The sequence below is a fragment of the Falco cherrug genome, chromosome 2, assembly GCF_023634085.1.
Source record: "Falco cherrug isolate bFalChe1 chromosome 2, bFalChe1.pri, whole genome shotgun sequence".
NCBI lineage: Eukaryota > Metazoa > Chordata > Aves > Falconiformes > Falconidae > Falco > Falco cherrug.
The window spans coordinates 113,913,247-113,937,326 of record NC_073698.1 but is presented as its reverse complement, the minus strand read 5'-3'; the positions used below and the strand labels follow the sequence as shown (position 1 = coordinate 113,937,326).

The window sequence follows — 24,080 nt, the reverse complement described above, 5'->3', positions numbered from 1 at the left end:
TGCAGAGGGTCACGTCACATCCTTGCTGGGTCTTTGGCTGGATAATTTCATGATGATTTCCAGAGAGGATCCAGGATGACGTGGGAGGCACCTTCCTTGGACACCTCTGAATGAATATCCTAGAGCCTGCCCAGTCAGACCTGTGCTGGTGAAGCAGGGGCTGGTTTTCAGATGAATATCCAGGGCTTCTTCAAAAGGATTGAACACCTGAGAGTGCTGTCGGTCTAATTCAGTGTCTCTGTCATCACCTTAATCTGAGATGCCTTTGGGCTGCTGTTGGGTATCTTAGTCCCAGCTTTCTCATCCATATGCCAGTGTGTTTGGGGTGAACTATCTCCACTACCGATCCACTGAGGGACGCTGTAAAGGCTTGTCTGAAGGTCTTTTGGCAAATTGAGCCAGCATGTGTTTCCAGCTTGGACGTTAACGCTGGGATTCTAGTTTCCTCTTAAACCTCTGCTCCCTGTTCGTCAGAGCGACCTTTCCATTCGGCAGGTTCCAGGTGCAGATGTGGCAGTTGATACAAGTCAGCCTTTAAAGTGTGTTCAGGTGAGAAAGGTAAAATAGCGGTTGCCTGATTGCTTCACTAGCCTCTTGGCTTTGTGAAATCCCACATCCTCAAGGAACAGGGTGCTGAAGCTTCTCCTGGTGTGCTGGTTTGCGGATGCGGTGCTCAGGCTGGCTCTCCTTGGCAGTCCTGCAGTGGGTAGTGTTCGTAGATGTCATCGGTGCTGGGTGGTAACTGCAGAGGTGGCAGCGCTGGGTTTGCACTGCGTGTGTTAATGTGGCTGCGAAGTCATTTCCCCTGCGGCTGTTTCATGGCCAACAGGTAATGGTGAGGAAACAGCAGCAGCTTGAAACACTCCGGTCCTTTCCTACTACCAGGAAGAAACAAGCGGTATTTGAGAAATGAAACACACGGCTCCTGAAGAAGGGAGCAAATGAGGCGGCAGCATTAACTCAGCTCTGAATACAGGGTCTGTAAGCAGGATGGCACAAGTGTCCTGCTTGGCATCTGGAGCCAGATTTGGCCGTTGGGTGTGACATTCCCGACCTCTTGGGCTTGAAGCCGTTATACAGACTGGCAGTGTGAGGAAGAGCCCTACAAAGGGTGCTGGCTGCGTGAGAGCTGATAGAGAATTTACATATCACGAGGGCACCGGTGTTCATCACCTGCTGGTGCGTGAAACCTCACCAGCAGCAGCAGTAGGATCTGGAGCTCCCTTTCGTGGCCTGCCCTTTGGTGTCATGCAAGCCTGCACGCCTTGGGTTGCAAAGCAGAGGGAGGGTTGTGCACAGGCAGGGACACGCAGCCCCTCGTGTGTGCTTTGCGGGGAGTGAGACCTGCACTGCTGTAGGGCAAGCGCTGGGTTCCAACTTCTGGAGCCTGGGGCAGAAGTCCCGGCTGGTGTGGGGGTCCAAAGGGCAGGATTGTGGACCAGCCTGGCTAGATTGTCTGGGGCTGTTTCATGTCCTTACAACGCAGCGTTCTCCTTTTGACTTTTGAGCTGCGTGTTGTTTCTTTCTCAGTGAGCTCATGTTGCAGCAGAGGGGGAGGAACGATGAAAGTACGGCTCCGTTCATGCCAGCTGCTTCCCTGAAGCCAAAGCTGGCGGGAGACCACACACAGGAGCGCAGGCTGAGCTTGGAGCGAGCCCCAGCTGCAAGGTGGAGGTTTCTTCCTGCCCACATCCGTGTGTTTGGGGCTCCCTTTCTGCTGCGGTACCTGGCCTGCCTCTGACACCCCGATTTTTTCATCCCTGAAAGCTGAGGCTCACCCTTCCTTTCCCCCAAGGCTTCACCATTGTGTTTGCTTCTAGAGACGTTGCCCTGCCCTTTGCACACTTGCCCTTTTCCAGGTGGGGAAGAGCATCCTCCGTGCAAGCTTTACTGGGCTGGTCTGCAAGAGATCAGTCAGGACAGATGTCCCCTTGGAGGGGACAGGTTTGGTGACTCCCTGGCACTTGTTGATCTCTCGGGTTTTATGGGAGGTAGAGGTGCAGGTGGTTCCTTTTGAATCCAGGTGACCCTGGAAGCATTTGGATTTGGGCTGAGCTCTCTGTGTGAGGACACCAGCTGAGCAGTACCCCTCACTGATCTCTGCCCCCTTTCTCCCACAGCATGGAGGGGGAACGGTGCCTGTGCTCCGCGTCCTGCCCAAGGGAGGAAGGTGATAGATAGATGCATGTGGGTCAGGGGGAGACCCAAGGGCTGTCAGGCAGGCTCTGTTCCCAGCCCCTCCTTGCATCTTGCTTCTCCCTGCCAGGTTTTCAGGACGGAGCAGCCGAGGTGGGAAGTGCTGTCTGGGAGCAGCACGTGTCTGTGCAGCCTGCGGGACTCAGACAAGGGCAGCAGACAGTCCGTGGCGGCACGGGGATGATGGGGCCTGCGCTGCAGACTGGGCAGGTTAGGACATCTGGATAGGACTCTTGCAGCGAGGAGGCCTGAGCAGGTTTGTGCTGGTGCATTAAATTGCCATTGTCCTCGTGTGCATTACCGCACTTACCTTTCCCCTGCAGCACAAGTGAGTGATTCAGCAGAGCTTTGAGAGGGCCTGAGGCCTGAGTGCTGGGAGGTCTCTGGCAACAGCAGAATGAAAAAGTAGAGCTTCGCACAAGCAGGAGGTTGTAGCAATCCCCTGCTGAGCACACGCCCCACCTTTCATGCTCAGGCACAGACCTGTCCATCCCAACCTGCAGCGTACCCCCCTCCCCGTGCCCCTGCGCTCTGCCTGCCCCTCCAGCCTTGCACTGTCCCTTGGCCAGTTCCTTCGTGACTAGCACTGGAGCAGGTGCATGGGGAGAAGCTGCAATCGCCTCTGTAAATCTGCCCTCTTGCTGCCTGGTTTTTGACAGTAATGAACATGGGAGGAGGGATGGGGAGGGGCGGCGGGGGATGATAACTGAGCAGACGCCAGGGGTGCTGGGCTCCTTGCTGCTTTTTCGCAAGCTGGGCTACGGCAGATTGATTGACCTGGGAGCTGTCGAGCAAACAAGGCAGTCAGGCTCTTCATTAGAGCATTAATTAGCTTCCAGGGGTTCTCCAGGGGATGCTTGGTAAAGTTTGGTTTATTAGGAGCTGTCAAGTTGAAACCATTGTGGAGGGGGAGGGTGGAGGCTCCTGAAGCTGGCCTGGGAGAAGCTGGGGAGGCTTGTTCCTGAACCTTACTTTCAGAGTGGGGTGAGCCAGAGCCGTGCTTGCCCTGAAACGCTGCGCCCGAGTGGGTGCAGAGCGCTCTGCTGTTCTCCTGCTATCCACAAGAAACCACCACTGGCAGCAGCCTGACTGTGTTGGGCGAGCAGTGGCCAGAGAAACTTAAGGAACGGAGAGCAAAGGACCTCTTCGTTACCTTTGTTACCTCTTTGTCCAAGACCATCCCTGGCAGCCTCAGAGGGACTGCTCAGTATCCCGCTCATCCTTGTAGATGGATGTGAAAGATGCTTTTTCTACAATGGGTGGCCACTGGGGTACTGACCAGACTCCTGAATGGAGGCTCAAACAAGTGTTTGCAAGGGCCACAAAGCGCCTACTGAAAAACCTGACACTTTTTGCGGCTGCCAGCATCCAGCAATGAAGTTAAACAAGGGAAGTTAATGAGCTGGAAACTTCCTTACAGAAGTGAAGTCTGGCAACTGAAGTTTGCTGCTTACTTGATCCCAGAGTGGTTTTGCTCCATAGAATAGCACTGCTTCCCTGCTTTACAGCTGCCTGCTCCATCTGGCAAATCGTTGTACTCTTGCTTGAGTGATGGAGGAGTCCAGGATGTGTGGAGAGACAGGAGGCTGTTCAGCAGCAGTTGTGACTGCGGCGCAGAGCAGTCTCCTCTGCCCTGGCTGCTCGAGGACTTGCTCCTTTCCCTTCACTGCCAGTGGGTTAAGACCTGCTCTTCTGCCTCCGAGCTGCTGCTCTTTCCTGTCAGCTTCCAGCACACTGAACAGACAAAATGAAGGGGTTCAGTGTTGCAGGACCCAGGGCTGTCCCCTTGCGTAGACCTGCGTTAGTGACCCAGCTGGAATCCTTTTTCTTTTCCAGGTAGCACAGGAGGGTTTGCTTCTTCCACTTCTTACCCCTGGTAGTCTCCTACCCCTGCACATTTGCCTTGGGGAGCTCTGTCCCCACACTTGCCAGGTCCTTTGGGTCAGCTTCCCCACTGAGACTTGCTGCCACCTCCTTGGCACATTTATTTATCCTAGGCTGGCACCCCAGGTTGCTTTTCCTCCGCACTTAGCCATCACACCCTATTCCCAACATCCCTGTGCCCCATCTTCTCCGTGTACCATCACTGTCGCACAGCTGAGAGCCTGCTCTTGTCGCTGCCACTGTGGTGCATAACATACCCTCTAGCATTCAGGCACTGATTTGTAAATACAGTTTTGAGGTGGGATGTTGCCTGTGGGCACACACCCACGTGAGGATGCTCTCCCTGCCCGGCTCCCAGTGTGGTGCTTCCTGGCTGACCTTGTCAAACCAGCTATGGTTTTGCACTCACCAGTATCGGAGAGGTGCTCGGCCACATCGCTCAGCCAGTTAGATCTGGCCCAGTGCAGGTCACGCGTTGGCAGGAGGTCACATTGGTGTCAGCAGAGCCGAAGCACCCAGAGCAAATGCCATCTTGATTCCACAAAACGGTTGCCATGTCGAAATGAGCCCGTCAGCGTGAGCAGCAGGGGAAGGAGCTCATGCTGGATGCACTGCAGCGTTCCTGGCCCCACGCTGGGGATGCTGACACTGGACTTGCAGGGTCAGAGCTGTGATTCGCCTCCCCCTGCCTTTGGTTGCCCATCTGGGAGCAGTGATACTTGGCTCCTCTGCAGGTTTGCACGTGGAGTGTTTCTGCTGGAGCTGAACGTGTTGAGCTGATTGCAGTCAGTTATGTTCAGGGCTTCCCCTGGGGCTTCAGCCTGGAAAATGCACCCAAGGGTGTAACGTGAGAAGTTGGACTTTAAATGTATGAAGCATCTCGGATGCATTTCACTAGGGTGAAGGGTGTGGGAACAGATCCTTGCACCTAGAGGGACCTAACCCAGCTCAGCCTGCTCTGTGTGCCCGTTGATCTTACTGCAGGCAGTCTTGCTTTTCTGCCCCCTAACAAGACCGACCACGACAACACCAGGAGACCTGGGTTGGTTGTATTCAGAATATGCTGCTCTATTCAAATTAACTCTTCCTTTTCACAGTGACTTTTTTTAGGAGCAATTTTTTCGCTTCGATTTCAAGGCACTCTGCTTCTCTCTTTGATATCTCCTGAACGGTTTTCCACTCCCGTTTGCTGCATGCCTATACAGAGCCACAGTGTCAGTCTGTTTGCAGTCTGTGCACACGCAGTTTCTTTGATGTTGTCTTGAGCGTCTTCTCTCCACACACTTTAGCTTCTCATCGATTACCTGTTTGCTCTCTTTGGACTAAAATACTCTGCAGCAAACAGTACTTAGACGTTGTGCAGCTCTAAAGCTTTGTACGTCCCTCATGTCCTTGAAGACTTCAAAAGCAGAGTCAGCAGGGACAGCCCCCGGGGGAGAGGGAGCACTGGTGATGACTGGGTTTCCAGCCAGGTGTTGACGGCCGCTCTCCTTCCTTGGTCCATGCATGGAGTGCCAGCCCTTTGGCTGCCCCACTGGTCTCCAAAAGGTGAGTGGCCTTGAGGCCAGCGGGCTCAGTGCTGCAATGGCACGATTTTTCTCTTGCTGCATTCTCAGCTCTCCAGTCAGAGAGCGGTACCCAGCCTGGGTGTCCCTCCTAGCATGTCCAAGCAGCAGCTTTGGCTGTCCATCCTTGTGCCTGGGACCTGTACCATTTGTATTTGTCTTGCTTCTTTATCATGTGGGGTGTTTCTCCTGGGATGAGAAACTACGCACGCCCCATCGGTCCTTTGCACAGCCAGGCTGTGTCCTCTTTTGAGAAGAGCCGCGGTAAACAGGCCAGGCAGAGGGGTGGCCTAGCCCCAGTTACCGAAAATCCCCTGCTTCTTGCCTTCATGAGCATTGGTTCGACAGATGGTCAGGGGGTGTCTTCTGCTGGTGGGACACAGTTGGCTGGACACAATGGCTTTGCTCTTCAACATGACAGTGACCTGCGTAGCCAGGTGGTGCAGCAATGCCCACAATAAGGAAGCAACTTCAGTAAAATAAACCCAGCCACTTCCTCCCGTGGTGATTTTACCTTCTGAGATTAATTTCTCTGTGTCAGTAGAACAAACAAGGACAATTTTTAGCTGAATGCTTTTCCAGAAGTTTGGTTCATAAGAGGCTTATTATTTGGGGGTTTCTACCTGTTCTGACATTGGTCGAAGAGTAAATTGCTGGGGTCACTGAACCTGCAATCTGCTTCCTTACAGCAAAGTGGCAGGCTCTGGACACGCTGAACCTACGGCTCAGGGTCTTTTATTTTAACACGTAAACATAAAAGTTGGCTCCCAGGGCAGGGCCATCTTACTTGCTTAAATAGGGATTTGAAGCTGTTAAAAGAAAATTCCTACAGTTTTCCCTGTCCCATATAATAGCAAAACAAGGAGTGCTGGTAATGATGGATCTGTAGCCCATCCTGCAGTAATATTTCCTTGGTCCTTAAGAAGTTCAAGAAGACAATTTCTTAAGAAATGACAGATGGTTCATTTAACTTGGGTTGTTCTTCCACACAGTAGTCGAATTCGCCAGTTAATCTATGGAAGCAGCAGCATCATGAGCATTTAGGGTGCAGGTGGAGCTGATCTAGCACTTCGTTGCACAGAAGGAGATGATCCTCATCCCTGGACACATGCTGCTGGCTGCATGGTCTTGTCCCATTCCTTGTGCCAGCATCAATCCCACTGTGCGCCAGCTCAGTTTACTGAACCTGCAGAAAATTAACCCGGTGGAAGGGAGTAGTTAAAGGTGAGTGGAGTGAGCTAGCTCTTGGGTGGATTCCGTTCGGTCCTTCTCAGGGGACTTTTATCTGCACAGAGGACAGCACTGACAACCTGGGGCTGGCAGGACTGGCGTAGGCATTGTCCAGAAGACCTCATGGTCCTGCCTGAGGTCTGTCTGGAGAGCTTGCTCTCTGGACGACAAGAAAATGGCATTTCATACCATTGGCATGTATCTACACAAACCCTACCAAGGATTTATGTTAAGAAATTTGACTGTTCATGTCCAGCCTCCAGAACAGCATAGGAGTTGGTGTGTGGTGCTGCTGTATGTGTTAGAACTTGTTCTTCAGGTACCTTTAATTACTTCTTTTTCCTAATGGACCAAGTGCTCCTTTGTTTGAAATCTTTCTGATGAGGAGTTGATTAAATATCTCAATATGTTATTTTTTTTTTTTCTTTATCCTCGGTGGCTGTAGCTTGGTACTGAATTTATCTTCCAGTGATCCTATCTTCATATTTTAATTTACAAGTGATCAGTGAGCCGTATATTGTTTCCTGACAGCATACACAACTCATGCTGGGAATCTTTTATTCCTCCCGCCCCTCCTCTTTCTCCTGCAGAACTTTCATTCATTTCAGGGTTTGGCAGGAAGACTTCTGGTTTTAGGTTTGCGGGGCATTTTGCTTTGGGGTATATTTGTGTCTCGCTGTCCTTCAGAGAGTTGTGCTTTCCGGTTCTTGGAGAAGGTCTGGCTTTTCCCAAGCCAGTGGCATGTTCCAGCCGGTGGTCTCTGGCTTACCATGGCTGGCCCTTGGAGGCTGCGGGCTTCCCAGCTTTCTCCATCACTGCAGCTACACGCACGGCCTTTTCCATAGATGCTCACAGATGTATGGCTTCTGGGCTTTAAAGAGACTTTCTGGGTCACATATGTATGCTTCCCCGAGGCCCTGCTTGGTGCCCTGCTAGTTCGTGAGCTGCTCTGCCGACTCCGGCGTGACATGGCTGGTAATGCCAGGCTGTCCCCTAGCTCAGCAGATGTCCTTGTCACTGCCTGCAGTCTTCACGCCACAGCACGAGGTGTGCAGCGATGGACTTGACCCGCTGCCTCTGTGTTTGGCAGGGCAGCAGTCTGACCGCGCTGCTTTTGGGGAGCGTGGGGGCACCCAGCCGCTTGTGCATGGGTTTGGCTGACGCAAGTGCGGGGCTGAAGCTGGCAGGGGTGCAGCAGAGCAGGGTCCACCGCAGGGTTTGAGCAGAAATGCCTGTTCCACTTTGCCACAGCACCCCGTGGTTGCATTTTGGGTGCGTCAGGCTGCGCTTCCCCAAGATGCAGGAGGACAGTGTGCTTTAGGGTGCATGGCCGGCCTCGGGGCTGGGCCGTTGGAACGGGTGGTGGTCAGCGTGGGCGTGCGCAGCTATTTAAGTACCCCACTCATCTTGCTGCAGCAGCAGGCTGGGAGGCTGGGGAGCGGTCTGCGTCTGCTGGGCTGTGGACCTGGCGGCAACTTGCTGAACGTACTGAAATGTGAGTGACTTGGTGGGTTATTCCTGGCGTCTTTCTGTCCCTGAGAGGAGGTGGGTCACAGCCAGCTCCTAGGCTTGCTCTGGGGCTGGGGGCACCCACCAGGCTGTGCTGCAGGGAGCACTATTTGCAGCATTCATACAAGGGACAGTAAATTCCAGGAGAGAAGTGTCATGTAGCTGATTTTTAGCAAACGTGAGCAGTACTTGCGGGCAGGCTCAAGCCTCTCAGACCCCAGGGGAGTGTGAGTAGCATTTGGGTGGCACCTGGGGTGATGTGAAGGGGCATGGCCTGGGTGGGTGAAGGCATGCCTGCTCCTTCCCGCTCTGCCCAGGGGCTCTGGGAAGGGCCATCGCAGCATCTTTCCAGGGGAGTCTGGCCGGCCAGGGAGAACAAAGTCGGATTAACAGCCTGATGGCAAGCAGACGGTACTGACCCTGCAAGGGGAGAGGGGGAAAAAAGGTGACCTGCATCCATCGAGACTGGCAGTCATTCAGTTTGGTGGCTTGTCCAGGCACCTGTCTTCTCTATACCAGAAAGGAGGCACCTGCAGAAGTGAGGATTTAGCTTTACAAAATTAGTAGGCTAGAGGTTGCAGGAAGACGTGCGAAGATGGGAGAGCTCCAGCTGTGGATCCTTATTGCTGCTGCAGACAGACGTATATTCTGCGTTTGTTTGCATGTCCAACCCAGAGCAGCCCACGTGCAACCGGGACCTGAGCAGTTTGGGGACCACAGAAACTTTCGGCACTGCTCTGAAACCAGCACTGCTGAAGGTCAAGGCGGCAGGTTGGTGTTCAGAGTCGAAGCCTCAGCTCTTTTTGTCTGCCCGCTTGGGAGGGGGCAGCAGCTGAGCCCTCCTCAGGAAAGGGTTAACATTGTCTCTCCTTCCCATGGAGCTGCTCTCGCAGTAATTCAATCATGTCAGCCTGTTTGCAGGCAATAATTCATTGTTATAGGAACACTACAGTAAAGTGACAAGTTAATAATGGCAGTAATAATGACAGGCAAAGTCTAATGCTATTTCCCTTTCTTCTGCTCCTGTTGCACCAGCAGCCTCCCATGTTGGCTAATGCAATTTGCAACCTCGCTAATCCAGTTTCAGGAGGAATTGTGTTCTGTTAAAAGAGAATAGCAGGAGTTGGGAGCTGTGCTGCCATTTCCGTGCTATCTCTGGGGTGGCTGCCCCAGCACTGGAAGTCTTTGTCTTTACTGTGCTGTGATTTCTGTGCCACGCTTAAGCTTAATGAGCGAGGTCTTCCTAGCAGCATCTCGTTTTCTTCTCTTCTGCAAATGCCTTTCCGCTGATGCCTCTTCTCTGGAAAGGCTCACTCATCTTTCCCTTTTGAATATTGGTTTTCTTTCAGTTAACTTGGTAAACATGAGTCACCCACCCCTTGCCTTGCTGAGTCCAAAGGCTGGCATGTGCTTGCCTGACTCCGGTTGCCCCAGTTCCCCGCAGTCATTAATGCAGGTGTCCTTGCAACGTGTGTGGAGGTGGAGGAGGCTCTTCAGCCTTCAGGAAGGGAGAAAGGCTGGCAGGGGGCTGAGGGTTAGTGCACGTCTGAGCCTGTGGCAGGGCAGTGAACCTGCGCAGGGGTCTCTTGAATCCCAGGCAAACATCCTCTGGGAGGAATTTGGGCACTGAGTGGGTTTCGGGCCCCAGTCAGGGAAGTAATGAGGCACCTTTGGGTGGTGACTGCAGGCCGAGAGGTCGGCTGAGTTTGTGCCAAAAGCCTGGTCAGTGCCCTTCAGGATTGTAGGCTGAGGGTGCTGGGGAGAGATGGTTTCCTCGCAAGAAGAACTGGCCCGGGGCCGTGTTCCTGGAAATGAGTCTCCCAGTCAGCCTGCTAAGTCGTGTCTGGTGTTAAACTGGGACTGGGTTCAGGCTGGGTTGGCCTCTTTCTGCTCCTTTCCCCGCCCCCCCCCCCCCCCCCCCAGCACTGTGAAATCCCAATGGAGGCTTTTAAAAGTAGGACATTCCCCAGGAGAACTTTTTGCAACGCTTCATCAGTTCTCTCCAGGCAAGAGCGTCTTCTGGAGGAGCTCTCCCCAGAGGGCAGCAGCCTCCAAAGTGGGACACCACCTCCCTGCTATGGTGACAGGGCTCCCAGGGGACTCTCCGGGCTGCTGGTGGCTGGCCAGAGCCATGGGCTCCTGCAGAGCCGGCTCGTTCCCCAGCCAGCAGCCCTCTCCTCCTTCCCTGCAGGGCAGCTTGCTGGGGTTTTGTATGGGGCTTGTTGTTTTGTTTTTTGGGGGAGGGCAGTGGGTATCTTCGACTGCAGTTAAACATTGCCATTCCCAGGACTTGGTAATAGCAGCTCCCAGGTGGGAAGTAAACTCCTGCTGTTGTTCTTGCTGCCTACACGGGAAGATGATGTAAGGAATCTGAGACAGAGCATCTTTCCATCGCAGCATTTTTAGATACAGATTGCGAAGTGCCGGTAACCTCTGCCTGATGATTAGGAAACAGAAGGGAGGGAGCCAAGTGGCTTCACCATGGCAGCGAGTCAGCAGAAAAGCTGTGAATCACGTCACTGCCTCGGTCCTCCTGCTCTGATGACTGCTTTCCCTTCCCCCAAATATTTGTATAAACGTGCTTACCACATGCCCAGCTTGAGGAGACTGATTGCCTGCTTGATGGTGTGTGGAAAACTCCTGCCATATACATCAGCCTGTAGAGCTCCTAGCCATGCCGTAGCCTGCCGTGGCTGTAAGGTGTGTCTGACCTGGCCGCCCCCCCAGCCCAGAGGAGCAAGTTTTGAGGACCAGAGACTGCCACAGGTATCCTGAGACAATGCCTGTTCCCGCAAAGGAGCGGGGACATTTTCCTCAGCCGGGGAATTAGTGCAGAGGGACCTTGATGCAGGAGGACAGTCCGTGATGTGGGGTGTCCAGTATGTGTATGGGCTTGCTGTGGACACCTGCCACCTGTGCCAGCCTCTCCACCCTAACAGGGCACCTAAAGACCCCCATGTCCTGGCCAGGCTCCAGCATGAGTCTCACCCATCTAACACCCTCCAGCAGAGACATCAGGATGCCCTCAGTGGTGCAGGAGAGCGTGTCTGTGCCATCGGAGAGCTGACGTCTTCTGTCCCGGCACTGCTTGCCCGAGCATCGCTGCAGAGTTCAGCGCCTGCACATGTTTTTCACACAGGTTGCTTGGCTTCACGGGGGCTGGGGGACCAGGCTGGCTTAAAAGAAATGGGAGGGTTGTAACCGTGACTTGTTGCCAGTGTAAATTGAAAGCCTTAATAGCATATGTAAAGCCAATTACAGCACCTCAAGGTATGATACCCTCTTTACTGGCACCCTCCAGGGAGCCAGGAGACACTGTGGCAACAGGATTATGGTTTGCAGATGATATGCACGATAACTTCACCTAGACATATGCACCTGTTCCCCTCACTAAGCAGATGTTCGTGAGGCTGTTAAGAGAACATCACCCCCTTGACAGCGCAGCAGAAAATGCCGTGTAGCTCTGCCTGTTCACATCACTGCATCCACCACCTCTGCTGCTTGACAGCCCTGCCCTGGCACACTGGAAGCCCAGCCCCTGGGGCAGACGGGATCAACTCAGCGTTGGAAGGCTGAGCCCTTTGCTGGCTCTCTGCCCAGGCAAATCCCCAAGCCAGGAAAGGGAGTTTCCCCTGTGTCAGGAGGGTGAGGTTTGGCTGGCTCGGTGCCTGGGCTGTCAGTCTTCTTGCAATCTCACTCATGCACCAGCAGCATTTCCATGTCGTGGCAGGCATCTTTAAACATGACCTGGCAAGCTGCATGGGGCATAGAGAGACCCACTTTGTGCTGGAGTAGGCTCACCACCAGGAGGGAAGGAGATGGACTCCCAGGGGTTGTATTGCAGTGTTACCATCACCCTGGACCACTAGCTTCAGGATATTTCCCTCCCCACCCCACCCCCTTTTTTTTTTTTTAAATCATTTTTTCCAAATGTAAAATGAGTCTTTTGGATTAGTTTTCATATCTGATGGTCATCCCTGTGGGAGAGCAGGAGTGCAAAGCTGCCCCGCAAAGCTTCCCGTGCCTTAACCAGACTGTGGGCAGAGATCTCTCCTCTGCCTGAGCAAGCAAACCCCCCTGCAGCCCGAAGGTGAAGCTGCCCCAGGGTGACCTGTGTGCCACAGTGTTTCCAACTCAGCAGTTTTCAGCCTGTGGTCTGCAAAAGCCGTGAATTATTTCCATAGGATCTGCAAAAGGTAATGAAGAGGTAGGTGTGCATTTACTACACAGGAGCCAGCGCACCTGGATGGGGAAGCATTTGGTGTTCAGAGATTGGAAAAAACTGAGAATGTCCTCTTTTAATTCTGTGGGAGGGAAACAAAACCTGCGCTTGCATCTTCCGTGGTGTGCCTCTGTTAGGAAAATAAGTCGTGTTAGTTGAGAAGTGCATTGGCAGGGGTGTCATTACCTATCACTGATACCTCTAATCTAGACGAAACTTAGCGCACCGTGTTACAAACCTGCACAAGTGCAAGCCTAGCAAAGGGAAGACCTGTAATTCCCTGCCGGGCCCTGCTGCTCCGGCTGGTAGCAGTGGTAGAAACGATCATCTCATCAAGATTTGGGGGACTGTGCACGCGTGGGCAAACTCCTGAACTGCAGTGGCTGCCAGGGAGGGCTTGGAGGGCTGGGGTGCGTGCGTGGAATTTAAGATCTCGGTTTTGCCACTTAATCAGATTTCTTCCTCGTCACCCTCACAAAAGACGATGTCTTCCCAAGTGTTGAACAGAAGCGGGGAGAGCTGCACAGAGGCCACCTGAGAGCCCTGGATGACCTCAGGGGTCCGTGCTCTTCGTACATAGTGAGAATTGCCACGATTATGGTCTGGGAACAAGCCCTGGCTGCTTCAGTAAAATACATCTGTCATGTACGAGGTGCAGGTCTGTTGTTTCAAACACCAGGCTTAAAATTACTCCATGCTTGTCCTCCTTTTCATCTTCTGGAGGTGCCACGATGTGGGAAGAGCGCTGGGAGGAACGCTTGCATCTCAGCAGCTCTGCTCTGTGTGTACCCTGGCTTTGTCTCTGTGTGTGTGTTGATACTGAGCAACCCCACCACACGCAGCCTGTGTATATACTGCATTTTAATAGATATAGGGCTACTGACTTAACATACACAGTTGCTATAGTAACAGAGGTTTCCTTAGTAACGGTTGCAGAAAATAATCTAGTACCAATTAAAAATAAACTGTTTGGAAAGGGGGCTGGGGGAGAAAGGAAGCTGCTGAGAATCACCTTCCCCTTTATTGGTTCATCTCCCAGGGACTTGGAAGATTGATTAATGCTTGAAATAACCTTTCTCAACCGACGGTGAGCCAAAAAGGTGGGATGAGTGTGAGTGCGGTGGATAAGGCTGCTACCCTTGAGCGAAACAAAGGGGAAGGAGTGTCTTCGGGGTATGGCAGAAATACAACAGGGTGATGCTAAATCTCTCTATTAGGTTCAAGTCCCCAGGGAGGAAAAACAGGGGACTGCTTTCCTCCTTCCCTCCCTCCACTGTCTTCCTTCGATACCAGTAACACAGCCCTTGAGTCTTTATTAGCATACTGATTAAAACCACAGGCAATCCAGGCTCCAGGATGCCTATCTCGGATGCTGTGTTAGAGCAGAAAGCGTTGCTGTGGTGGGGGTCCCTCCCTCCCATTTGAAGTTGTTTGCCTGTGCCCGTCCTCTCCCTTGGTGCCATCGCTCATCGCCTGTGCTTGCGCCGACAGGCATCTGAGTCGCGGGCACCCAGGGGAAGCTGGAAGTGAAGCAGCGTGATGCGAAGCGAGGAGCCCGTGCCTCTGCGAGAGAGGGGAAACGATGTTGTTTCCCTGCAAACACAGGATGCGTGGGATGGGTTTCCAGGGTGCGGATGGGCACAGCTCCCCTGGCAGCCTTCAGTGGCTCATGCCTGCAGTGTCACACTTCTGCTGTGCCGTTTGTGCCCAGGGCGCTCACCAGGTTTCGTTAAGAGATTTACCAGTTGTCAGCAGAATCCTTTCACCTGGCAGCGAGACGGCAGGGCCCTGTCAGAGGGGAGCTGCCGTGGGGGGAGAGGCGAAGGAGGGGAGCTGGTGGCAGAGCTGCTGGGAGCAGCGGTGTGTCCAGCTGGGAGCTGCTCCTCTCCTTGGGGCTGTAGCCGGCAGGGCCGCAGGGCACGCCAAGCGCAAGTGTCACAGGAGGGCGCTTGGTGTCCTCCCCTGCAGACAGCCATGCCCTGCGTCGTGGCTTGGCGTATACACGCAGCAGGGGCTTGATCTCCTGCACCTGCAGGGAGACAGGAATCAGAAACCTCTCTCCGTGCAGTGACAAGAGCGAATGACACCGCTGTGTCATCCCTGCCACTGTGTGACCGCTTAGCTACCTGCGTGGGAACCGCAGCTGTGCTTGGGAAGCCGAGGGAGGTGACGTGCCTGTGGCTTGTCCCAGGCTGTTCCATCCATGGTGGACCTGGAGCCAGATCTCCCGGCTGCTGGAGCAGAGCTTGCTCCCGACTGATCCCTTCCAGTCTGGCGCTTTCTTCTTTTCCAGTTGTGCCATTTGCTCACGTAGCTGTTGTGTCTGTGGGTTACGTGTCATCGAGACTGCTGGCATGTGACAGCAGTAGAATCTCGTGTAATTCAGTCTTCCTGGAAATGGTTTTCTCTAGAACTGGTCAGCAGCTGATTGCCCCGAGGTGCAAGCAGTATGATTTCACTGTGAAAAAACCCACTGAGTTTGGGTGTAGTCTTCATGCTAGGTTTGGTGCCTTAGATCACGGTGGATTAGGAAAGGACAACTTTGAAAGGGCAAAGTTTGAAAAAACAGCCTCTTGCTGAGGGACACGGTGGGAGGATCCAGAAGTAGAGCAGGCCTTGAAAAGAGGGAGAAGATTTTGTAGGAGAACTTCTAAATGCCTTTATCCTAAAGGTCAGTGCAAGTGAGATCCAGGCAAGAGCAGCTATGCCTGCAGCTGGGGGAGGACCCTCTGGTCCTCCCCAAAACCAGATGAGTTCCTTTCTTTTCTGTGTTAATGACCCACCCCTCCTCATCCTTCTTGGTTCCTCCGTTGCAGTGACCAAGCTACAGGTGAGCAAGTCGAAGCGGAGCATCACTCTGGTGGAGAACCGGCCCATCCCCCTCAACTGCTCAGTGAAATCCCAGACCAGCCCCGACTCGCACTTTGCTGTGCTGTGGTACGTCCACAAGCCCTCTGACGCCGACGGCAAGCTCATCCTGAAGACCACCCACAGCTCAGCCTTCGAGTACGGCACCTACGCGGAGGAGGAGGGGTTGCGGGGCCGGCTGCAGTTCGAGCGCTCGGCGTCGGGGGGTCTCTTCAGCCTGACGGTCCAGCGGGCAGAGGTCCGAGACAGCGGCAGCTACTACTGCCACGTGGAGGAGTGGCTGCTCAGCCCCAACCATGCCTGGTACAAGCTGGCGGAGGAGGTGTCGGGGCGGACGGAGGTCACCGTCAAGCAGCCAGGTACCGCGTGCCGTGCCAGCGAGGTCCTCTTGGCATTGGCTCTTGTGCATGGCTCATGAGCTCGCTGAGCTTTTCTGGGGCAACGGGGAGCCTCTGGTCTCCTTTCCACTACAGATTTGTCACCCCCCTCCTTGCATCTTTGTGCCTGCACATCCCTGCACAGAGGGACATTTTCCCCCTTTGATGTGACCCTCCTGCATTTAGGCTGCACTGGTGTGCCTTTCAGTATTCGCACAGGAAGGTTGTCCATCCCCCACAACCTAGAGGGCCGCTGTATCCAGCCAGGTTTCTTTATCTTCAAGAGCATCACGTAGCAATAGTGTCGACTAGCGACCTACTGAGAGAGAGCGGGTGTGTGCCTGCCTGGGAAAGCATTTGCATGTTTTGCACAGTTTTAATTTTACTCTGTGCCTGTATCCTGGCAGGCGTAGGGAGCCTTGTCTCTTTTCTCTCTGCCGCTGTGCACACGAGATGTGAGTAAGGAGTGTAATGAGATGGGGAGCTGGCTGCCAGGAAAGGAGAAATGTGCTCTGCTGGTGGTTTCCGTGGCAGCAGACATCACTGGTAAAGGTGGGCTGATGGAGGAGCTAAAGATGGCCCCCACAAGCTGGGGACGGAGCCCTCATTTTGTACACAGTGGGGAGGCCCGGAGGCAAGCACCATCTCAGAGAGCAGCCTGGACCCCATGTGTGCTGCTGAGGCAGAGCATCAGTACTTTACAAGGAAGCCTGCCATGTCCCCGCTTGCTCCGGGTGCTTGTTTCTGGAAGATAGAAATCCTTCAGGCAGGAGGGATGCGCCTGGATAGCAGGGCCGGACTAGGATGCCTAATGCCTGGTCTCTGTCTCTGGATTTGGCTGCTTAGACACAAGCTCTGTGGGTGGGGGTACCAGAGGGATACTGAGTACGGTCCCAGTGCGGCATTGCTTGGTCGGGCAGGAGGCACAGCAGGCCACAGCGTGCCACTGGCTGCTGGTCCCAGCTCCTTGGTTTAGTCTGCAAAGTCCCAAGATGGCTGTGGGGCAGTCAGGGAGCAGGGAGCTGTGATCTGCCCCCTTCCTTGCATCGCCCACCTTGCTCTGGGAAGTACGGTGCCTATTGCTTGCTGCAGCGGCCGTGCCAGGGAAGTCCAGACTGTGCCCCTGAAAAGTCATGAAGGAATCAGGAACGCACGACACGTCATTTCACATAAAAGAGCTGATTGCAGTCACCCACCCACCCCCACCCCGAGTATCAATGAAATCGTGGAGCAAAAACCAGGGACATTCCCAAGGCAGCAAAATACTGTGTGTGACTTTGCCCTCATGCCACTTCTCGTTTTGCAGTGGTGCTTCCCTGTATTCAGCTGTCCGTTCTCCGCCTTGCTTTTTCCCCTTTTCCCGCAACAGGAGGGCTTACTGGCCAGGGGGTGTGTGACTGGGCTACTGCCCTGTCCCAGGAAGAAGTTGAGGAAAGGTTGAGGTGTCACCTCCCTTAATAAGGTGTCTGTGCGCTTAGGACACCCCCCCCCCCCCCAGATCCTACTGGGAGATAGTGGGTTGCCAGTTCCCTGTGCTGAACAGGGCATTGTTGGTGGCTAGCCTGAAATTTTCAGAAGCTCCTAAAAAACACAAGTCCCGTTTTTCTTTCCTCCTCTCTCCCCCAGTCCCTCGGGGTTTTTTTCCTCCCTTTCCTCATTTCTTTCATCCCACCCCGGGATTGTGGCCACGTGAGAAGGGCTTGTGGAGGGAGAAAGGACCATTGCAACCCTCCATCACCTTGCATTTCTAACGGCCTTTTCTCATAGATAACCGCCTGCAGGTGAACCAGACCCACAAGAACATCACAGTGCTGGAGAACCAGTGGGTGACCTTGGAGTGCCTGGTCAGCAGCCGGACCAGCCCCTCGTCCCAGCTCTCGGTGGAGTGGTACGTCTGGCGGCCAGGTCATCCGGAGAAGGAGGTGGTGGCCCGGCTGAGCCGGCAGAGCACCCTGCGCTACGGGGACCTGGTGATGCTGGGTGACCTGCGGAGCCGGCTGCACCTGGAGAGCCCGTCCCCAGGTCTCTACCTCCTCTCCATCCAAAACGCCACTGTGCGGGACAGCGGGGCCTACAACTGCCGCGTGGAGGAGTGGCTCCTCGATCCCAGCGACCGCTGGTACAAGCGGGCAGAGGACCTTTCCGGACTCATCACCCTCACCGTCAAGCAGCCAGGTGAGGAGGATCTCGTGCCAACAGCTTTGAGCAGCACTCTGCCCTCTTGGACCAAACACACGGTCACCATCTGTCTGTCATTGACAGCGAGTCCAGGCAGAGGGCAGGACCGCTGTGCTGCAGACCCTGCTGATGCTTTCTCGCGTATCTTCTTGGGTGCGCCCTTGCTTTTCTGGAAGGAGCACAGAGCAAGTCCTGCAAACACAGCTAGATGGGCTTGGGCTTTGGGGGTTTGTCACCACTGCGTCTGCAAATGTATTTTTTCACAGCACTTTCAGCAGATTCAATAGGATGGGCTTCTGATTTTACTCACAATTCCATTGAGAATGAGATGGGAGAAGCTCCCTGTGCGCCCCACGTGTGTGCCCCAGGGGCAAGGTCCTTGCATAAAAAGAGGGTGGCAGAGGAGGTTGAGACCCTTGCCTGGTGTCCAGAAAGTTTTTCATGCTTCTGCTCCTTGTTGTGCAGGTGAAGAAGCAGATGCAGAACATGCAGCTCTGAGGGTTCATCTTCAGTTGGGATGGGGGCTCAGGCTTCTTGCTGGGGCAGGAGTTGGCTGTGAGGAGCCTGCCTCTGTATGGACAAGGGGTACTTCTGGGCTTCCTGGCCACCCTCTTGCCAGTGATACCGATTCAGGTGGATCCTGCTGCCTAACACCACTGTTTTGGCTGTTCCCAGACACAGGGAGGCAGATATTGGGGATCCAGGTGCTTCTCATTCTTTCCAGGATCTAGTGGGGAAAAAAGTGCTACAGAAGTTCAAACCAGGGAGGAAACTCCAATTTTGGAGAGTTGTGAAGAAAACAGAACAGAACATTTCAGTTGGAAGGGGCCTGCAATGATCACCTAGTCCAGCTGCCTGACCACTTCAGGGTGACCAGAAGCTAAAGCACATTACTAATGGCATTGACCAAAACTCTGACAGGCTTGGGGCATTGAGTGCCTCTCTAGGAAGCCTGTTCCAGTGTTTGACCACCCTCTCGGTAGAGAAAGGCTTCCTAATGCTCAGCCTCAATCTCCCCAGCACAGCTTTGAACCATTCTCTTTGAACCCATCCTGTTGCTGGATCCCAGGGAGAAGAGATCAGCATCTCCCTCTCCACATCCCCTCCTGGGGAAGCTGTAGAGTGGTGAGGTTGCCCCCTCAGCCTCCTATTCTCCAAAATGCACAAACCCCATGTCCTTAGCTGCCCCTCGTAGGACATTCCTTCCAGCCCTTTCACCAGCTTTGTTGCCCTCCTCTGGATGCATTCAAGGACCTTCTGACATTGTGGTGCCCAGAACTGCACACAGCGCTCGAGTGAGGTGCACCAACGCCGAGTACAGTGGGACAGTCACCCCTTTTGACCGGCTGGTTACGCTGTGTTTGCTGCACCCCAGGATGCAGTTTGCCCCCGGGGCTGCCGGGGCATTGCTGACTCGTACTGAGCCCATTTTATACTTGTGCCTGGTGTTACTCCATCCTAGGTGTGGTATCTAGCATTTGGACTCGTGAAATTTCATCCCATTAATCAAAACCCAGTGCCCAGTCTATCTAGATCCCTCTGCGAGGCCTCTTCTCCCTCAAGAAAGTCAGTAGTACCTCCCAGTTTGTTACCGTCAGCAAACTTGCTAATGGTGTGTTCAACTCCTGCGTCCAGATCTTTGATAAATATATGGAACAGAACTGGCCCTGGAATCGAACGCTGAGGGACACCGCTGGTGACCGGTTGCCAGCCAGCTGTAGCCTGGCTGAGGGACACTGCTGATGACTGGTGGCCAGCCAGCTGTAGCCCCATTCACTTACAACCCTTTGAGCCCTGCCCTTCAGCCATTCTTCACCCAGCACACCGTGAACCTGCTCATCCCACAGTGGGAAGGATACTGTGAGGGACAGTAGCAAAAGCCTTACTAAAATCCAGAAAAACTATATCCAGCACCTCCCCTTCACCTACTGGGTGAGTGACCTTATCATAGGACGATATTTAATTTAATATCCTAATTTGTTAAACAGGGCTTTCCCTTTGTGAACACATGTTGACAGCACCGGATCATTGCATTGGTCTTAAAATGCCTTTCAGTAGTACCCTCCATAATCTCCATATAGTACCCTCCAGTATAATCTCCATCATTTTTCCAGGAGCTGAGGTTAGGCTAACAGGACTGTAGTTTCCTGGATCTTCCCTCCAGCCCTTCCTGTAAACGGGAACAACACTGACTAGCCTCCAGTCAGCAGGGACCTCCCCTGACTCCCAAAGCCTTTGGATGATGATCTAGAGGGATCCTGCCATAACATCCCCTAGCTCCTTCAGTATTCTGGGATGAATCCCGTCAGGCCCCATGGATTTGAGAACTTTCAGCTGATACAGCTGGTCCCTTACAATCTCAGTGTCCACAAATGGAAAGTCGCTGTTCCCACACCCGTGATCTCCGACTCGGGGAACGGGGCAACCCAAGGTCTATCAGTATTATTAAAGACCGATGCTAAAAAAGCATTGAATGCCTCTGCTTTTTCTTCATCCCTAATAGTCAGGTGACGCTCTTCAACAAGGATCATAGTCCAGTGCTTTTTTCAGACCTCTTCTTGCTATTAACATACTTTAAAAAGCCTTTCTTGTTAGCTGACACAACACTGGCCAGTTTCAGCTCTAGCTGAGCTTTGACCTTCCGTGTCTTTTCTCTGCGTGTACAAACCACAGCTTTGTAACCTTCCTGCAAAGCCTGAGATCATGCAATTTCTTTTTTCCTCATGAGCTCCATGAGGAGCTCCCTGTTCAGCCAAGCTGCATTTCTGCCCCGCTTGCCAGACGTACAATGCAGTGGAATTGCTGCTCCTGTGCTTCTAAAAGGTGGTTCTTAATGACTGACCAGCACTTGAGGACTTTTAAGCCGTCAAAAGCAGATTCCCATGGTACTCTGCTTTATTCTTATATTATTTATATTTGTTATTTTTAACAACAGATAAGCTGCAAGGACAATTTACCTTGGAAAATACGGATTCCCTAGTTTTTGAGGTATATGTCTTCAAGATTAAATGCCTGTCTTAAGGGCTGTAAGTCAAATAACAGTTACGGTCCTTATTTGCTGGGTTTTTTCCAGCATGTAAAGCAGCCACTCTGCAAGCCCTGCTGTGGTGCTTTATGCATGCCCGTTCCAGCAAAGGGTAAGAGTCTGGAAAGGTTTTAGTCATCATTCCTGGCGGAGGAGATTGGTCCTGCAAAGGAGGAGCTGTCTCCGGGGACAGCACAGCCCCTATCCGCCAGGTCCTTGCTTGGGAAGGCTTGAGCAGAGACCCTCCCCGGGCAATCCCTGTTCTCCGCGTGCCTGCACGGTTGGGAGTGGCAGCTCTTCATGCAGGCTGAGAATTGCCAGCCCTGATGGAGGGGGGAATGGACAGCAGGGAAATCCCTGAGGCTCATTTTGATTTACAGAGGGATGTGGAGTGGGAAGAAGCGAGTGCACTAATTCAAGATATATTTTTTTTCTAAAAGTGCTTTTTTGTTTGTTTTTCTTTCGCAGCAGCCAGTACTTCACAAAATGACTAAACTTGCTTGTGACTCATGCCTCATTAGTGAGGATCTCCTCATGTTTCAAGACTATAATCATGAGCAAAGGGGGGAAAAAAACTCTCGGCACCTTCAGACAGCAGTTCTCCTCTTTCTGCTTGACCTGCTGAGGTGGGGAAGGCTTTGTGTTGGTTTTGACAAGCCATTTCCTTCCCTTCCTCTTTTTTACCTCAGTAGTCTCCAAAATACCAGTATTTACCACCTTCCTGTTTCTGCTGAGGAGTCTTCCCAGGGAAGATGTGAGCTGAAAACACTCATCTTGCCTACAGCCTGAAGAGCTCCGGTTTTAACGGAGAAACTCCTTATGGAACCATTTTAAAAGTGTCGGGCAGGTGCTGTAATGAGAAGCCCCGTGGGGCACAGCAGCCCCGCGGCTGATGGGAGCTGGGGGACAGCAGCCCCATCCAGCAGCACCACCTGGGCTCTGGGCAGGGGAGGGCTTGCCCAGCCGTCTTCACTGGAGGAGAAGGCACCTCTCTCTGGTGAGCTGTCGGCTTACCCCTCCCGCTCAGCTCCCGTGTCGGAAAGGGCTTTTTAATCTTTAAATGAAAGCTTAGATCTGGACTGATTGCGATCCCTGGAGTATGTGTTCCCTGGCAAGATGACTAAACCAAATGTTAATTGCTCTTGAAGTCAGCCTTTAATCAACTCATCTTGAGTTCTGGCCACTGTATCTCAGTTAGATAAAAACATCTCTTTAGCCTTGCACCAAGCGCTAGAGAAAAAATCATGAGAGAGGGAGACTTCTGGAAGCATCCTTGCTGTGTCTGTGCTGAGGACATCTCCATGGAGGAACCTCTTACCTAAACAACTTCCTGAATCGCTGGAAAAAATCCTCTTCTCTTCTGTCATACTGATTTTCAAGTCCTTTGAGCACTCTCAAAAAATTAGCATGGAGTGCAATGCTCTTTGCACCAGTAGCTGGGGAGCAGCACTACATTGCTCCTCAGCACACACACCAAACCTCAGTGTTTCCTGACGTGTTCTTGTAGCGTGTCTGGATGAGTCGCAGCAGCTTTCTCCTCTTGCACACACGCCCATTAGTTGGTGTGAAGGTCTGCGTGGGCAGGGTGGTACAGCGCGGCGCTTGCAGCCCGCTCCCGTTTGACCCTGCGCCAGGCGGGGTGCGGTGCGGTGAGGATGCTGCACCTGTGGGGTTGACCACAGAGGTGCCTGTGGGACTCAGCAGGCTGCATCAAGCCTTTGGGTTTTGCTTGGATTGCACCCAGCACCGGAGTCACGACAGTTTGTGCCAGGGCAGGGTGGCTTTGACAATAGCATTTTGCTCAGCGCTCACCTCTCCCTGTTGTTATCTCAGATCCCACCTTGCAGGTGGACACAGCCACTGCCAACCTCACGGTGCAGGAGAAGGAATCCTTCCCACTGGACTGCAGCATCCTGTCCCGCTCCAGCCCGGAGTCCTATTTTGCAGTGACATGGTACAACCTGCGGGCCAAAGAGGCAGGCGGCCACGTGGAGGAGGGCACAGCGGAGGAGGAGGAGGAGGAGAGGGAAGCGGTGCTGAGTGTGGGCCCCGATGCCATCTTCAGCCCCGAGGCCGGTCGCTGGGAGGGCCGTCTGCGCTTCCAGAGACTCTCGGCCGTGCTGTTTCGGCTGACAGTGCTGCAGGCTGGCGGTGCCGACACGGGGAACTACTCATGCCGTGTGGAAGAGTGGCTGGCGGACCCCAACGGCGTGTGGTACCGGCTGGCAGAGGAGGAGTCGGGGATGGTCGCCGTTCACGTGCAGGATGCAGGTGAGAAGAGGCAACGACCCTCTTGCGGACATGACCCCGACATCCCCCGCATCTTTGGTTCAACCAAAATAAAAAGGTCAGGGAGCGAATGGGACTGGGTCTTGCCTGCACCTGGGCAAGTCTGTGGTGCTGGTGCTTTTCCAGTTGGCTTAATGGCTCGTAATCCAGCTCTTGCTCGGGCTTAAGCATCCACACTGCACTTAGCTCTGTGCTGGGGCTGCCTGCCCCACAGCACTTACCGCCTGGCGCGTCTCGAGTCAGTGAGGGCAGACATTGCCCCCCACTGGGGTTTAACCCTTGCCTTTGGAAACACCCTGGAAGCTGGCTTAGCTCTGCACAAGGGTCTCATCCAAGCAGCTCTTGAAGCCATTGGATGGTTTACAGGCTCCAGAGAGAACTGGGGTCATGAGAGTTTTGTGAGCCCTTAAGGGAGGTACCCTGGGGTGCTGCCTCTTGTGTACCACCACTGAAAGGGAATCGATTCTTTGTGAGGCTCTCCGCTTCATAAGATCACATAAAATCGGCATCAGGGAGGACTCTTTCTAGCACTCAGGAAACTCTTGGGGGGGATAAAGCCAAAACATGTCCTGCAATAACTTTCTTCTGATGCTCTGTTTTCCAATATTGCTATTTTTCTCACAGCCCTAGCTCCTGCATTGACACAAAGTAACAAGCATCTGGGTTTTTTACATTTCTAAAGAAGTTTTTAGGCCCTGTGTTGCAGAGAAGCCATGAAATGTGACTGTCCTCTGTCT

General features: G+C 53.4%; 1 protein-coding gene across 2 annotated transcripts in view; it reads left to right on the top strand.

Moving 5' to 3' along the window:
- The window catches only part of IGSF3 (immunoglobulin superfamily member 3), a 100,138-nt gene that overhangs the window by 72,551 nt on the left and 3,507 nt on the right, over positions 1 to 24,080 (top strand). For both annotated transcript variants that reach the window (XM_055702451.1, XM_055702449.1), the window contains 3 exons: positions 15,423 to 15,833; positions 17,619 to 18,026; positions 22,888 to 23,325. In XM_055702451.1, coding sequence (XP_055558426.1) covers positions 15,423 to 15,833; positions 17,619 to 18,026; positions 22,888 to 23,325 — 1,257 coding nt within the window. The remainder of the gene's footprint in view (positions 1 to 15,422; positions 15,834 to 17,618; positions 18,027 to 22,887; positions 23,326 to 24,080) is intronic.